The following is a 17,009-nucleotide window of genomic DNA, read 5'->3' on the forward strand; positions in this document are numbered from 1 at the left end:
TTTTAAAAATATTTAAGGAATTCAAACTACTGCAACTGGGTTTATACCTTGTTGTACATCAATGTAATCTCAGAGTTAAAATATAGTACACTATTTACAGTATCACAATATTCTTTCATTTCAGTCACTGAATGAATGGTGCAGTGACTGTCATTACTTTTAATGTCATTATCATTGTTTATGATGATTTTAAAGGTAACTTTCAATATGTAAACATGAATTTAACCATTTTAAAAATCTCTCTGTCTTTTACCTATTTTGTTCCCAAGAAAATGAATAAGAAAGTTTTTAATCGAGTTTCGTCATTAAAAACTGGATGAACCAATTCTAATGAAATATATAGTATCCATTAGAAACCTAATTAAAAGATAATAACAATTTTAATAACTTCATAATAAGCAATAATACTATACCTTTTCTTCAGCTTTAAGCCTTATTTCATAATAGCAATTTTAAATTAGGTTTAGTAGTTGCTATTTCAGGTTTTGTTTAATAGTTACTATCATCTTATTTTAAAAATTTCTCTAGATGTTCAATCCCTCTCTTGTCATCAGATGATTAAGAGCAGTTTTCCTATTTCCATACATTTAAGAGAAAAAATTTTCAGAAAAAATTATAAAAATTTATCCAAAAACGTGTTTGAAAATTTTAATCAGAGATCCCACTTTTAAAGAGGGGTTACCCTCTTTGGTGATGAATTGTTATTTTTTATCAGTAGGATGCAGTTTACAATCAATTGTGTTCACTTACAGATTTTTCATTACGTAATTTTTTATAATTTGGGATGTATGCTTTCTTTATTCTTTCCCTTTATCCATCTGTTGTTAGGTTGGATTATAGATCATGATAACCTAGTTTCTTCATCAGTCTTCCTAGATTATTTCCTCCATCTCTGTTCTCTTGTTCAGTTCTTACTTTATGCCATCTAGTCATCTTTTCCTTCATCTTCATCTAGGTCTTCTTCCTATTATATTTAAATTAGTAATTCTTCTTTACAACTTTTCACTTTTTATTCTTGTATCCAAAAATATTAACCTACCATATTCAATTTTTTGCTCCAGAGTTTATATGCTAGATTTTATCTTTCTAACATAGCTCTTGAGAATTTCTTACAAGAAGTCTTTACTTTATAGTTTTTCATTTTTTATATTCTTAGCTGACTCATCCGTATGTTAGAATAAGAATGTAAAACTGAATTGTCACTTCATCGATGCACTTCTGATACACAGACAAAGATATCCTGTCATTTGCACTCTACTACTAATGCCTGGTTTATCTTCCCATCCTAAATACTCTTCCTAAAACTTTTAAGTTTAGTGTTTCCCCTATTATTTGTAAATTGCTTCTTCAATTTCATTTATTCCTTATTATTATTTACAATTTATTTTTCTCTACGCTCACTTGTTTCATTACCCTTTTTTTTACTTCTTTCGTCCAAGCAATAAGGTGATTTTATACTAATAATCTGTTTTCTTCCAAAATGTCAATGACATTAACTCATCTCTTGCTTCTTCATTTTCTATTTTCCTTTTTACTTTCTAATGGAATTTATTCTCTTTCTCATAAACAGAATTATAATCTAAAAAATTTTTTACAATTGAGTTCATGCTTTATAAATTTTAATAAAAAAATCACTCTCCTAATTGTGATGCTAATTTGTTTTTTAAATTACTTTATTTTTTAATTTAAAAATGTTTAAGTATAACAAAATTCATTAAAAGTTCATCTGAAATTTGAGATGTCCACTAAAATTTTTTCTTTGATGAAGTAATATTTATTAAATCTGTGAGAAAGCACTGGGTTGTTGCAGAGGGCTAAACAGCATGTAGTGCCTAAATAATGCCAATTAAAATAGCAATTAGCTATATAAAATAACAAAATTTAACGATATAAATAAAATAAAATTTAGTGTAAGTGAGTGATTTCATTAGGAACTATATTACTTTTTTTTTAATAACATCCCAATTTATATGAGGGAATACACATTCTTCAATAAATTTCATACTACTATATACTAAAATTGCAAGCTATTGACTAATGTATTAAATTAAATCTATATTATATTTGGTAATTAAAAGCTATGACTGTTAACCAATACTTTTCAAATATACTTTCTTAACAATCTTAACTATTTTCCTAATTTTTGACTAAATAATATATCTAAAAAAAAATATATATATTACAAAAACTAGACAGCTTGGTCTATTTGTATTTATAAAATAAACAGAAATTTAAAAAAATGTTTATAAAGTTTATTAATAATTTTAATCAATGAATGGTTTGAACTAGCATTCAACAGATTTGAACCGTTCTTTGTTCACCAATGGTATATGTGCAAAAATAAAATATTTTTTTTGTATTTAGAACTAAGATATACAGTGTAAAAAAATTGTATAACCATTATTTATTTTTCACATCTACAAAATTAATTACAATGTAGAATAAATATTCAATAGACCATTTTAGATAATGATGATGGTGGCCATAATTTCCAATCTTATGAAAAAGCATTCTGAATTATTTTGGAGTAAAAGAATTGCAGTTGTAAAAATTGTTACTTCTATTTTTGTAATGACCTACTTTATTTCTTAAAGTAAGTACTTTACAGTTGCATTATAAATATTCATCTATTGGGCTTAATAACATAGTTTGCTAAGAAACCAAATGTTTGAGGATTTTGAATGTCTTTACTATACAGTAAATATTTTTAATATCTTTACTATACAGGTACAAAAATTGTTCAGTCTTGCATCTCATTAAGAGTTTCGATGTTTCTCTATACAGCACATGCACTAGGTATATCGGTGACTGAAGGTACACTAGCAGGAGTTAAATGTCGACCAAATGATGGTGTCTTAGCACCACGTGAAACACCATCATCAAAAAAGTTACTGACGTCACGATGTCTTTGTGAACCAAACCACATACGTGTGAGGTAGGCACGGAAGTTTTCTGAAAGAACACCATACAAAAGCGGGTTAACGACAGTATTTAATAAAGCGATAAGTAGAGCCCATATAAAATGATGCGAACGTAAGAAAAATCCAGTATCTTCATTCGGACGACTACCGTCCCAATAAATCAGAAACATAATAACAGTTATTGGAAGCCACATTAATAACACCACAAGTACATTTAACAAAAGCACTCTAACGACCCGTATATGTTTATTTAATCTCATTTCTTCATGATGTGATAATGATGAATTTTTTCCTGCACACACGATATGTTGAAGTGAAATCTTTCTAGTTTCATCATTTCTTCGTCGAGCTTGTTCTACTGGAGCGATTGTCCAACGACTACGAGTTTTCAACAGTTTGTGGAAAATTCTTTGATAATGGAACACTAATAAAGACATTGGAAGTAAACATGTAAATAAAATTACAGGAATAGTGAAACATATGGATACGCTTATTTTTAAACTATCTGATCGTGGAAATACAAGTGTACAGACGCCTATATGATCATAATACTGAAACCAAGCTAAAACTGGCAAGAAGAGAACAGCAGCAACAAGCCATGTTACTAAAGTCAAAATACATGCGCGTCGTGGAGTCAGTGTCGATCTGTATGGTGGCACAACTAGACATCGATGACGATCCATACTGATCAACGTTAAAGTCCATAACAAAACAAATCCGCAAACAAACTGTAACAGAAAAAATAATAAAATCAAATTGCAATAAAAATTAATTTTGTTTAATTATTATTTTTATCAGAAAAAAATTATCAGCAGGTAAAATATAACTGTGGAATAGAGGAATTTAAGTTATTAGAGGTGTGCTAAAATAAAACTAATGATGCAAAATATGTTGTGTGGTTAAAACTATATAAGATAAATGACTTCTCCTTCATCAGCAACTTATAAAATACGGTAAACTGTTCAAAGATCAAATTCTTAGGTAAACATGATATGAGGTAAACACATGCTTGTGGAACAAGACAATCTGACAAGCATTAGGAATTTCTGAATAATAAAACAGAGAACAATTAAAAAATAAGGCTTGTTAAAAGTATACAGAGCAGTTGGATAAAAATATCTTCAATCAACATTTTTTGTTTATACTTTTTATTACGTGAAATATGCATCAAAATAAAGGAGAGATTCTGAATAGACTACTTAGCTTAATATTTAAGATATAAAATGTTAACTTACATTTCTTATAAGCTGATGGTTGTAAGAATTTATGCATCTATATCTGCATGGCTACATTTAAGCAACAATCTAACATCATAGGGAATATTATCCTGGAAATGAAGGATGTGAAGTAAGAATAAAATGCTAGTAACTTAAGCCGTGTTTAATAAACCTACTGATGTTGATTATCAAAGTATAGCAAACTGGATGCCATTTTTGTGGGTGTTGTTAGTATTTATTTGTGATTAATTACTATAACAGTTGATACCACTTAAAATTTAATAAAAAAAAAAATGATGAAGAATTTAATATGAAACAATTAAGTCTGCTAAAAATAACAATATATAATTTAACAGCATGACTTTAACTACAATAAATTCTCCTGAAAAAATGAATAATTTAACATTTCTCTTTAAAGTCATGTGATGTAAACTATATAATTCATTCTAAGATGAACTGTGAACCATAATGTGCTCTTTTTTATAATGTAAATAATTTTGTCTAATTGTATACTTTAATAAATTCTAAAATAATACACTGCAAGTTTAAAATTTTTCTCTTTTCTTGAATACATATAACATCTAGTCCAATTTGTAAAACAAAATCATACAAATATTTTACATGTTTACATCTTGCATTCTTTTGCTGTTATTTATTTAGTTACTATAAAAACAAAAATTGAGCAATAAAACACACACACAAATAATACACAATGATTATTCATGTGTGGTTATTCAGTCTGCATATAATACAATGGAAGACTAGAATGATGCATAGTACTACAGTATAATATAACAGATGACACAGATGATGCAGTGAGCTCAATCCTTATGGTTGATCTTCCCCATATTCTAAGAAACTGGAAGTTCAGAGAGAATTAGGATTATTAACATGGAAAAAAATGATTGAAAAATTCATAAAACTATACCCTAGAAGTTTTTTTTTTATTGTCAATTTTTTATTTATTTGTTAGGAGAGAGAGGGCAAATAAGTTATTAGTAAGATATGATTTCTTTCAATTAATTCTCACTAAAACATAGACACTGGTGGAGGCTTGCACTTTTACTGTTTTTCAGCTTCAATTTTATTAAAATAAAACAAACACCATGTTACTAAGACGAAAAAAAATCAAAAGTGATCATTTTTATAAATTATAGGTAGATATGTTGTAAAAGAATATCAGTTTTTAATTCAAGTTGGTAAGATGTATTACTATGTTCAAAATTATCATAAGGGTGAAATTATAACAGCTGTCAGTTTATACCTCATGTGTGTTTTGCAATGTTAATGAAAGTTTATTTCAATTAAAGTAGATAAAATTTGTTAAAAAAAGTAGCTTTATCTTTGCATGCAATGCCACGGGTAGTTTTATAGCTGTTTTTACTAATTATAAAGTTATAATCCAAAACAAAGATTTTTATTTATTTATCCTGTTCCTCCAGAGGCAAATACTGACCGCATCACTTTTTAAGGGCTGATACATAAAAAAGTGAAAAGCATCTTAACTTATAAATTATGGTACAATTCAACTATAAAGTTCTACAAGGATTTATATATCTGCAGGCATTATTACTTTTGGTTTGATTAGTTTATACATACTCTGTATAGACTGGCTAAATATGAGATTAATAACAAATTATGCAATGAAGCTACAAAGTAAACTAATTAAAAAGTAGCTTTTGAACAAAATAATTTCTTATGTAATATTCATGATGAAAACTATTTAATTCATGATGAAAAAAAGTTATATAAATTTGATATTTTAAATTGCTAAAATTCTAGTTTTTCTTTTTTGAAAGTGAGAACTAGGAATGCAATGAAAAATGTGAATACAAACCAACGCTAAAAGATTAGTATATTGAAGTAAACAAATTTATTCTTCTGTATAATGTATTAAAAGTGTTCTTAAAATTGCTAAGATAATATTTACTATTATCATTTCTGTTAAGATCACTATAGTTTAAGAAGTTACAGAAGATTCTTTTCTTTTCTTCTTTTTAGGATTCTTTTAAGAAAACTTGCAATAACAAAATAGAAGAAAAATATATATGCAGCATTAATGGTACACACAAAATAAAATGTAAATGCAATGCAAAATACATTGGACAAATGGGAAGAAAATTAAAATTAATATATAAAGAACACATGAGATCTTTCAAAAATTAAATAAAAGATTCTAATTATGCAACTCAATCAATTAAAGAAGGATGTACCCCAATGAAACTGGAAGAATCAAAGAAATTAATTCACAAATGTGTTAAAGGAATAAGAATGGACATTTTAGAAAATCTAGAAATCTTTAAATTAAAAAGTAACAATAAAACGATCTTAAATGAACAGATCAGTAATCAAGCGGATCTACTTTTCAAGAACCTCAATTTATTGAAAGTAGGAAGCAGATAAATCAAATTAAAAGATAAGTATAACCATTAATAACAAGTAAACAAGAAGACCAGATAAGGCGCGATGTCAAATATAGGGAGGGGAGTTGACTAAACGATATATAAAGATTAAACAAAATTTAAAACATCAGTACAATAAGTTTTGACAGTGGAGTGCTTCTGAAACGTGTCAGCTAGAGATAAAAGAATGAAGCTAAGAAACTAGTGTTTCTATAACCTCAAAGCTTCTGCCAACTACATCTCACATATTGAAAATTATCTATTTATTTCTTTCAAAACTCTCCGACAAGACAACTTAATCCCAGTTATAGCAAGACATTAATGAAAAATTTAAAGCAAATTGAGAAAGCAAGTGAAAAATAATTCCAAAGACATTTTCTAAAAAAAAAGAAAGAAATAAGGAATTACATTATTAATCAGAATAAAAGTTATTAGAAAATAAAAGCAACTTATGAAGTATTTGGAAAAAAAAAAAATTTTTTTTACAACATTTATTTTATGAAATTTGTTACTATAATCACTTCATGTACATTTGTAAAATACCATAATCCTAACAGTCATAAGTCACTTTCAAGAATGACATAGTCATCTTAAAGAATACTAAGCATCCTGTAAAAAACTTACTGGAGTAAGTGTGGAATGAAGGGCTTTACTGTTTGTCTTCTTCAATGAGCTGAGTTTATGATGATTACATATCATGCAAATTCCACCATAATGTAGGAAGTATTTAGCACTAGAAGTGGCATTTTTACAATATTCACTATAGAGTTTGGCTGTATTGTAAAACCTTAAAGAAAAGAAATTTGATCGAAGTTATGTACTTCTGATGCTGTATGTATGTCACAGCTGTAAGAAAATCTAGAGCAGATAACATTAAGCAACAAATTATTGTACCTCTCATACCCCCTTTAATTTCACTTATTTAAGGATGAATTATATACAGAAAATGAAGCATAAAAAATAGAATAAAAATGTAAAATTATAAAAAAAATAGATAAAAGTGATACAAAAGAAAACAAATGTGAATTGGTTGAATATAACCTGGTTTGAATAAGTGGCATGTAACTACGTAAACAGGCATAATTCAATTTACTAAATAATTCAATAAAAACATTTTTATTTCAAGCATAAATTGAAGATATAGATTTATTGGGAATAATATAATGTATAAAGCTACATGAATATGTTAAATATAATTTACATGTTATACAATTTACAGTACAAAAACAAATAGCTATTTAATATTCAGCAGTTTAGACAGCATTTCAAGTTAAAACAGATAAATCTTTAATTTGAAAGCACTGTATTTCCTTAATATGTATTAGTTATTTTTACTAAATCAGAATATTTATTTTCTTATGCGTCACAAGAGTTATTAAACTTTCTAAACAGTCACTGAACTCATCCAGTTGTTCAACTTTGATGTATTCAAATTTTAATCTAGTTCAAAATAAAAAAAAATTCAGTTCTGGTTTATTTGTTTATGTAATAAAATTTTGCAAAAATTATTTCAATATAAGAATGAAATAGGTAAACCAGTTTAATTTGTTTGAAAATATGCTTTATCAGAGATACAAAGCATTCATTAAGAGAAAAAGAGAATGAAAAACTGGCGGAATAGATGAAAAATAAATAATGGTTAGGGTAATGGAGAAAAAGATAAATTTTATCCTCATAATTTGACTATTTTACAGCTGGGATACCTCACGGACTAACACCTTAGAATATAAAAACACATGTAATAAGGAAGAGTTCATGTTAATTGTTTTCTCTACCATGTCAAAGAACTCCGTGGCAGAGTGGTAACATTTCAGTCTTTCATCTGGAGGTCCTGGGTTTGAATCCTGGTCAAACATGGCATTTTTCATATGCTATAAAAATTGAATTTCCATATCCCATGCACAAGCATCAAGCTTATGTGGTGATATCATCAGTCCAAAGAAAATGAAGGTAGTGAAATTCTATATGCATTTGTTAACTTTGTGTATTTACTATATTAACTTTGTGCTATTACCAAATTATAGGTGACCTGTCTTGAGAAATAAGTGACTCCTGGAACTAGCATAGCAATATTGAAGGTAAGAAGCATCTCATGCCACGCTTATTAAGGAATATGAAACATGAAGTGGTTTCCAGTTGTCTTTTCTGAACCAAAGATATTATTGAATATTGGCATACCAAGTCTGTTGCGATGTAGATGCTCATATCTACAAATAGCATCTTTTCTTTGTTCACCACAAAGAATGTCCATGTAATGAATATTATTACTTTCAGATAAATCACCTCTGATTAGTATACTTGTACCTCAAATATTTTGCATGTGTCACATCTGTAAGAAAAATTATATAAGTAATGTAAAGCAACAAATTATTGTACTCCTTTAGTAGAGAAACAATGGATTATTTACACACTGCTTCTTTTCATTCTTCTAAAAGTCGAATAACATCCTCAACGGAAATTTACTTTCCGTATAAATTTTCCTGCCTTATTTAAGTAAGGAAATGCCAGTTGTCTTCCATGAAGGTTCATTTATTTTAATGGTATTAAGTAAAGTTAGTTTTATACATCATAGCTGTAATATGGTATGTGATTACATTACCAAATTAAAGAAAATACGTAATTAAGGAGTCTATGACGCTATAGTAACATGTTACAATGAACTGTTATCACTTAACCTCATGACTAATAACTAAAGTAATAACTTTTATTTTTTAAAGACAATACAAATTAAATTATATAACCAAAATTAAAATTTCTTATGATAAAGAATTCTGTTGAAAAATAGTGACAGCCTGATTATATTAAGGTTCAATTACATTTACGTATATGAACAGGAAAACCACAGATATTATTTTACAATTAATCAACAACAAAAATGAAACAGCTAATATAAAAAAAAACACAATAATGTGTTCTAATGAGCTTTTACTCTAACTTTTTTTTTTAATATGTTACTCTGGCAATAAATTTTATAACTTTATATAAATGGGGGTAAATTTCTCGGTTATTTAAATTGAACAGTTGTTCATGCTACATTAAATAGTAAAAAAAATAAAATTTAAAAATGAAAACAATAAGTAAAAACATTTGTATTAATGACTGCTAACTTACATGCAGTTATAACTTAAAATTTAATCCTTCCCTCAAAGATAAATTTTAAGATTGTATTTTCCCTGATGATTTTACCCATTTATACACTCATATATATAAATTTAATATTTACAAATATAAGATTCCACTTCTTTCAGTAACATGTTCTAACCAGTTTCTTTGCATTAAGTGCTCTTTATTCTTTTATCCTGTTCATTACATAAACAGTGATGAAATATTTTAATCCCTAACTGTGTGCTAAGTGTTGAAGTGTTTTCCTATTGATAACACCTCATCCAGGGATAAATAATAAAAGAATTCAAATCAATTGATAAGAGTAAAAAAGTAATACATAAAAAAGTAATACAATTCCAATTTTCCCAGGTCTGAGGGGTTTTTAAAAAAAATTATTCAGTAGTATTGTTCTCAATGATCTTATTCTTTTATAAGTAAAATAATTAATGAGCTAGTAAATACTAGAATACTGGAATACTAGATGAAATAGAATTTCCATAAAGCTCAAATTTCTTTCTGGCTATACTACCCTTTTCTGTCTTCTACCTTCTCCAGCAATTTAAAAAAAATTAACTTATTTGAATCATATTTCTTAACATATATGCAATAGTATAGATAACACTATTAATACTATACATACTTGATGTATACATTGAGTATACTTGATATATGCTATACTATCTATGTTTATATACCATACTTGTACCATACCAATACTTGTATGGGATAACATTATCATTACATCGGTTCTGATTTTATTACTTACAACAATGATTGGATGATAGTTAAATTATTTTTCAGATATTTCGTTTTCTCCTCCTAATCTTTACCTTAGGTTTCTTTACTTAGTAAAAAGATTAAATATGCTAATAGGCACTTCAGCCATTTTGCTTAATTTAGAGCCAACAGGAAGAGTCCCTATACTGGTTCACAGGCTGCCCCTCCTCCCATCAGATACATCGATACATTGGCTCTTTTGGTTCCAGTATGGAGAATCTAGTAGGGTGCTGTACCAAAGAATTGATAGTGGGGAAGAAGGAATTGAGAATAAGGAAAAGGAAAGGTGTAAGCAGTAAAAAGGGTGATCTACTCTTCAAAGTAAACTGGGATAGAGTTTTGCTTTACATTCTTACATACAAAGCAGAACATTCTGAAAAACAAAAATAGATGTAACCATGTATATATATATATATATATATATAGTGTGTGTGTGTGTGTGTGTGTATACAGAATATTGTCACCAATATATTTGTACTTTTGGACTCAAGACCTCAATACTGGCACAAAAATTAGAGGAAGTTTTATTCCACAGCAATATTTTTCCTTGTTCACTAGAGTTCTATTCATTGCAACAACTAGGAAAGCCAAAAATGATTTATCCTGCTATTACTACTTCTATTATTTCATACATTTTTATTAGGTAGTTTAAATCTTTGAAAATGTTTCGAAAGTTTAAGAACTACCTACTCTATTCATAAATAAATAAATTGCATACATAAATTCTAATAACATCCATCTTGGTAGTGGAAACACTTGAATTATTTGCTTGTACGTAATAAGTCTCAAAGTTTCTGTTAGAGGTATCAATTTTTTTTAATTTATAATAACATCTATCTTCATAAATTCTTTAAAAATTCTAGCATTCATGAATCCCCTCAATTCTCCTCAAAAATAAATGTGCAGCTATTAAATCTTCTAAGTCTCTATAATTAATTTAATCTTCTCTCAAGAATATCTATTTAAGATATAATTTAAAATTAATTTATTAAGAATTAAAATGGTCTATTATAGGAATAGAAAAAGGTACATGGAAATAAAATAAAAATTTCTATTTTAAGGTTATCATTAAAAGAAAAAACTATTAAATACAAAATTAAAAAAAAAAGATTTTTTTACAGTTAAAAAAATAGCTAAATGGTTTGTGTTTTTAACTTTAAAAATCCTCTTAACATTTAATTAAACCAAAAAAATAAAGAACTCTATAACATTAAGATGACAAATATTTACTATTATCATTTCTGCTAAGATCACTATAGTTTAAGAAGTCACAGAAGATTCTTTTCTTTTCTTCTTTTCAAGATTCTTTAAGAGAATTTTTAATAACAACATAGAAGAAAAAGATATGTACAACATTAATGGTATATACAAAATAAAATGTAAATGCAATGCAACATACATTGGACAAATGGGAAGAAAATTAAAATTAAGATATAATAAACAAATGAGATTTTTAAAAAAATCATTAAATTGATTCTAATTATGCAACACATTCAATAAAAGAAGGATGTACCCCAATGAAACTGGAAGAATCAAAGAAATTAATTCATAAATGTGTTAAAGGAATAAGAATGGACATTTTAGAAAATGTAGAAATCTTTAAATTAAAAAGTAGCAATAAAACAATCATATTTGAACAGATACAATACTAAAGCAGATGTCCTTTTCAAGAACCTCAATTTATTGAAAGCAGGAAATAGATAAATAAAATCGGCCGAACGACCAAGCCGATTTAGATCAATGACCCTGCGTTGGAATCCTTATGTTTCTGGGAGTGTCATAGGCTATATAAGTATGTATATATATATTATATACATGTATGTATATTTGTAAAAATATACATAGTAATGGAGATTTGCCGATTGAAGCACAAACTTTAATGAACTGAATTAACAAACTGAACTGTGAGCTTCTATCACTGTGTGAGCTGGGTTTGAACTGAATCATTGAATGAATAATATTACAAAAATAATAGAATTAAATTTACATTGAATAAAAAATGTAATCTATTAAATAAATTTAACAAATTTCTGTTTAATAGTAATGGGCTTCCTGTGGGGACTGGTGTGAGGCTAGAGTGGTGAGGTGATGTGAGCACCTAGTGTGAGGCTAAACCAATCATCACCATCATATATTGGTAACAAACGTGATGCCCCTGGAGAGCTGTTTTGGAAGGTGCAATGGGGTGCTCTTATAATATCTCTGCAAACAATCGTCCTGCTTTCAAAATTCAAACGGGGTACTTGTTAGTACTGTTAGTAGGTTGAAGGCTAACTTTTGCATGCATCAGGTACACTCTCGATCTAACAGATCACGGTTATTTGGAGATGTTGTTATATCTTCACAACCAATCTTCTGATTTTAAAAATTGAAATGAAGTATATGCTAGTATTATACAAAATCACGATGGAATCTAACCAGAACAAAATGTTGTCATCATTGTTTTTTTGGTAATTGTGTTTGTAATTTTTAACGGTTATCTGTTGTGTTCCTTTTCTATAATTATTTTATTATTCTTGTTCCTTTTTAGGATAATCAAACCAATCAAATTCAGTTTTTAAAAAAAATATTTGTAACTATCTTTTTATTTTACTTTATTTTTTGGTTTAATTAAATGTTAAGAGGATTTTTAAAGTTAAAAAGTAATTTGGAATTTAGTAATTTTAGCTTTAGTTTATACTATATGGAAGTAATGTCACATTATTTCTTGGCATTCATTTTCTTAACTTAACGTAAGTTTCACACATTTGGGTTTCTTTTGAACAACTTTATTTCATTACAACAACCTTTTCTGTTGGCCTACCCATAAACCATATTTTTAATAAAAACTAAAGTTTAACAATTTAAAAATAAGACTCCAAAAAGGCTAAAATGTAAAAAGTAATAGTAGTTTTTGATAAGCTGTCTTCTTTAAAAAAGGTATGAGTTTTTAAAAAATTAAATTTAAAGAAAAGTAGAAAAAATTTTTTTAAATTTTTTAATATATTCTATTTTTTTTACATCATAAATAAAGAGGTACTTGAAATCTGAATAAGTTAACACAAATAATCTCACTATTTGCATAAACTTTAAAAAAATAAAACAGAACTATAAAAATATAAATTATTAAACTTGTATACTTAATTTTTATAGATGCAATGAATCAAAAGCTCTATAATAATTAAAAAAAAAAAAAGTTAAAAAGTATAAATTAATTGCTTGTAATTAGAATTCACATATCATTCTTAAAAAGTAACTGTAAATGTTGTTGTCGTATCGTATAATGTAATTAATAAAAAATAAACAATATAAACATGAGCTATATTCACTGATTACCATGTGTTTTTAATTAATAATTGAAATCATGTTCAAACGAGGCATGCATAGAATGGAAGAGTTGTATTTGAAGTACGAGTTTATTGTGCACACTAGTCTGTGATGTACGTGTACATGGTCACACCTCAATCAAATTAAGTACAGGAAATAGATTTTGAATTCAGAATATAAATCTTTTATTAAATTGTAGTTTGTATTTATAGTGTACATGTATTACTAATTGGAACTAATATATATTTATAATTTTTATAAAACAGGATACTTTAAAGGAACTAGTTAATTTATCTTATTATTTTTCCCTGATTAATTTTTACCAGAGTTCAATTATAAGTTAAATTTGTACAAAGAAATCTTTTTTCAATTAAAATTTTACATATTTTGATGGTAGCAAACTAATATCCAGAGAATTAATTTACAAAAGTAAAATTTATTAATGAGATCATTTTTAATTTATTTACTATTGTCATTGCTAACTAAGAAAATTGAACAAATCTCATCATGGATTATAAAAAGTGCTAAATGTTTACATTTCATTTTCAAGATTTTTATGTAATTCTGAAGATAACCAACTAAATGTAAATGTTCTGTTTTATTCTACCTTTAATCTTCTTATTACAAACTAACATTCAGAAAAGTAAATAACAATTTTTGGATTTAGAGGTTCTATATTAGTAAAATTTATCCCTGAATCTGAATTCTAAAATTAATTCTGACCAACTCATTCATAACCTGAAGGAATCTGATTTTTGTAAATTATTATATCAAAACAGATTACATTAATTAAAACTAATAGCACTAGAGACATGGTGGTATACTGGTATACTCTCCTGAAGGAGATAGGAGAATTGTGAGTAGGCTAAATCTTCCTAATATCTTTTCCTGTCTGTGATCACTTTTGCCTCTGGGTAGCTACCAAGTGGTTAACTGATAATACATTTTTATGGGACTATCAAACTGAATCTACCTGCAAGAAATCAACACAGTATTTTGTTTTAAAGTTTCTTAATAAAATTCTGTGCTTGAGATCATTGTTAAATATTTATTATGTTTCTGTGCATTTCCATCTGAAAAATAATATTAGCTCTAGAGCTTCTTCAAAAAATGGATTATCAGATGATTATTTGATACATATACTCCTGTTGCATTAATCATGCAGCTGAAATACCCATCATTTATCTTCACAGATACGCGACTAATATAATATATAAATATATAAGGGCAGTTAATTAACCAGTCTTTATTCTTAATCACTTCATATACATGATGTGGCATCCATTCAACAATTTTTGATTTCTTCATCATGGAACTTACTGATATAGTTGCTTTAATGAACTCAATTTTTGTAGAACAATTAATTTCTAAGAGTTGCTTTTTGACTTTTGCCCAAAGATTTTCAATTGAGTTTAAGTATGAGGAGTTACCTGGCCACAGTTTCGAGTTTGCCTAGTCATTTATTTAGCAATATGGCATAGCACTAAATCTTGTTAGAACACTCCGTTGCCTCGTGGGGATTTGTTTTGAAGTTGTGTCACAAACCTTTCCTTTAGAGTTTTGATATATCCATCACTTTCCAACATACCATCTATTGGAAGAAATGAACAACAACCTTCAAATGTCAAAAAATCCTAAAACATTTTCTTTGGAGAAATTTAACTTACTGTTGGATATGAGCCAACAATAAGTGATATATTTTCACTAAGTGATATATTTTCACCTGATGCTTTTCTAATGTGTGAAACTGTTTGCCCTTGAACATAAATATTTGACTAATTGGAAAACATAATATTTATCCAGTCTTCTTTGGTCCAGTTAGCATGTGCTTTGGCCCATAAGAGCCTTTTTTTGCACATTGCTAATGTTAAAATTTGGTTTTTAGCAGGCCATCAGCATGAGCTTTCCGTCCAGCTGCAAGAAGTCGGCGTCTAACAGTTTTCATGTGTAAATCTGTTCCACTGGCTGCTAATTCTCGATTTAAGTCTACAGATGATAATTTTCGATCAAGTTTACTTTTTCTCACTAATAATCAATCCTGTGTTGGAATAGTTTTTCTTTTATGACCGTATTTGCCTTTCCTTTGAGATAAAAAAGAACTAATTTCTTTAAATAACTTTAAAGTAGCATTTACTTCCCCTAGTCTAACACTACGCTCAGAAGCTATTTGTCATTGTGTCATACTGTTATGATTAGGAAGAAAAAGAACTTTCAAACGCTTTCCTGGAGTTATGTCCATTACTATATATTCAAGCCTTGCAGAACAAAAAATACAAAAATATGATTTTGTAATAAAAAATTAAATAAACTTTCATAAAATATTATTTATAACATGAAAATTGCTAAACAAAATTTTTAAAGAACAATGACCTCACATTCCACAAAAACTTAAAAAATGGTACATAAAGATAGACATCAAACTTAAAGAATAAAATAAATAACAAATTTCCTGTATTCAGATTATGTTGCACACTACTGTAAGAAAATGAAATATTTAACTTACTATTATATATATGTTTTCAGATCAAAAGTGAAATGTCAAAGATAGGTGAGAAAACTGTAAAGAAAAAAATTGTTACACATTACTTTGGTCAGAAATGGTCACATTTAAACTCATTGCTTTAGTTTAAAGAGATCAGAAAGAGGAAAAAGGCTAAAATTGTTAAGGTTATACAAAGCAATATACAAACAGCTATAAAGTGGGAACATCATAAAAAAAAAAAATGTTTGTTAAGTATAGAAATGGATTGATTTCCTCAGGCATAATTTGGAGGGTAAATGACCAAATTAGAAGTAGGGGTGTCAGAAAGAATGAAGATGGAACATATAATTCTTGAAGTAAGTAAGAAAAAATTACTAAATAGATGATTGAGTAAAAATTATTTGTTCATAATTGGGTACTTGATGGTAAATGCAGGTGGAGAACACTGTGTAGAAGTGAAACTTGTGAAGAAATCAGACAAAGCCTTTGAAATCTGGTGTATAGGATAAATGGAAGATACAACTGTAAAAAGTTAATCCTTTCATATAACATGGGAATTATTTTCTATAATCTTAAACCGGGTACCTCAGAATTAAAAAAAAACCTGCTCACCTATAATCTGGCCAATTCCATAAATTATTTTTTAATGTACACTTTCTATTTGTAGGCTATGTTAAAATTTTTGATGCGATTACGTGTTACAAACTATAGGATGTTCTGATATAAAATCGAACCTGAAATACCTAGTTGAAATGATTAAATTTATTATCCACTCTACACTAAACTACCCGTAAGCCGG

The 17,009-nt window shown here is 27.5% G+C and overlaps 1 protein-coding gene across 1 annotated transcript in view; it reads right to left on the reverse strand.

Moving 5' to 3' along the window:
• Positions 1–1,083: 1,083 nt before the first annotated feature.
• The window catches only part of LOC142325496 (neuropeptide FF receptor 2-like), a 44,743-nt gene continuing 28,817 nt past the window's right edge, over positions 1,084–17,009 (reverse strand). The window contains exon 2 of the mRNA XM_075367333.1: positions 1,084–3,649. Within this exon, the coding sequence (XP_075223448.1) occupies positions 2,777–3,649 (873 nt within the window). The 3' untranslated portion in view covers positions 1,084–2,776. The remainder of the gene's footprint in view (positions 3,650–17,009) is intronic.

The sequence above is a fragment of the Lycorma delicatula genome, chromosome 5, assembly GCF_047948215.1.
Source record: "Lycorma delicatula isolate Av1 chromosome 5, ASM4794821v1, whole genome shotgun sequence".
Lineage (NCBI taxonomy): Eukaryota > Metazoa > Arthropoda > Insecta > Hemiptera > Fulgoridae > Lycorma > Lycorma delicatula.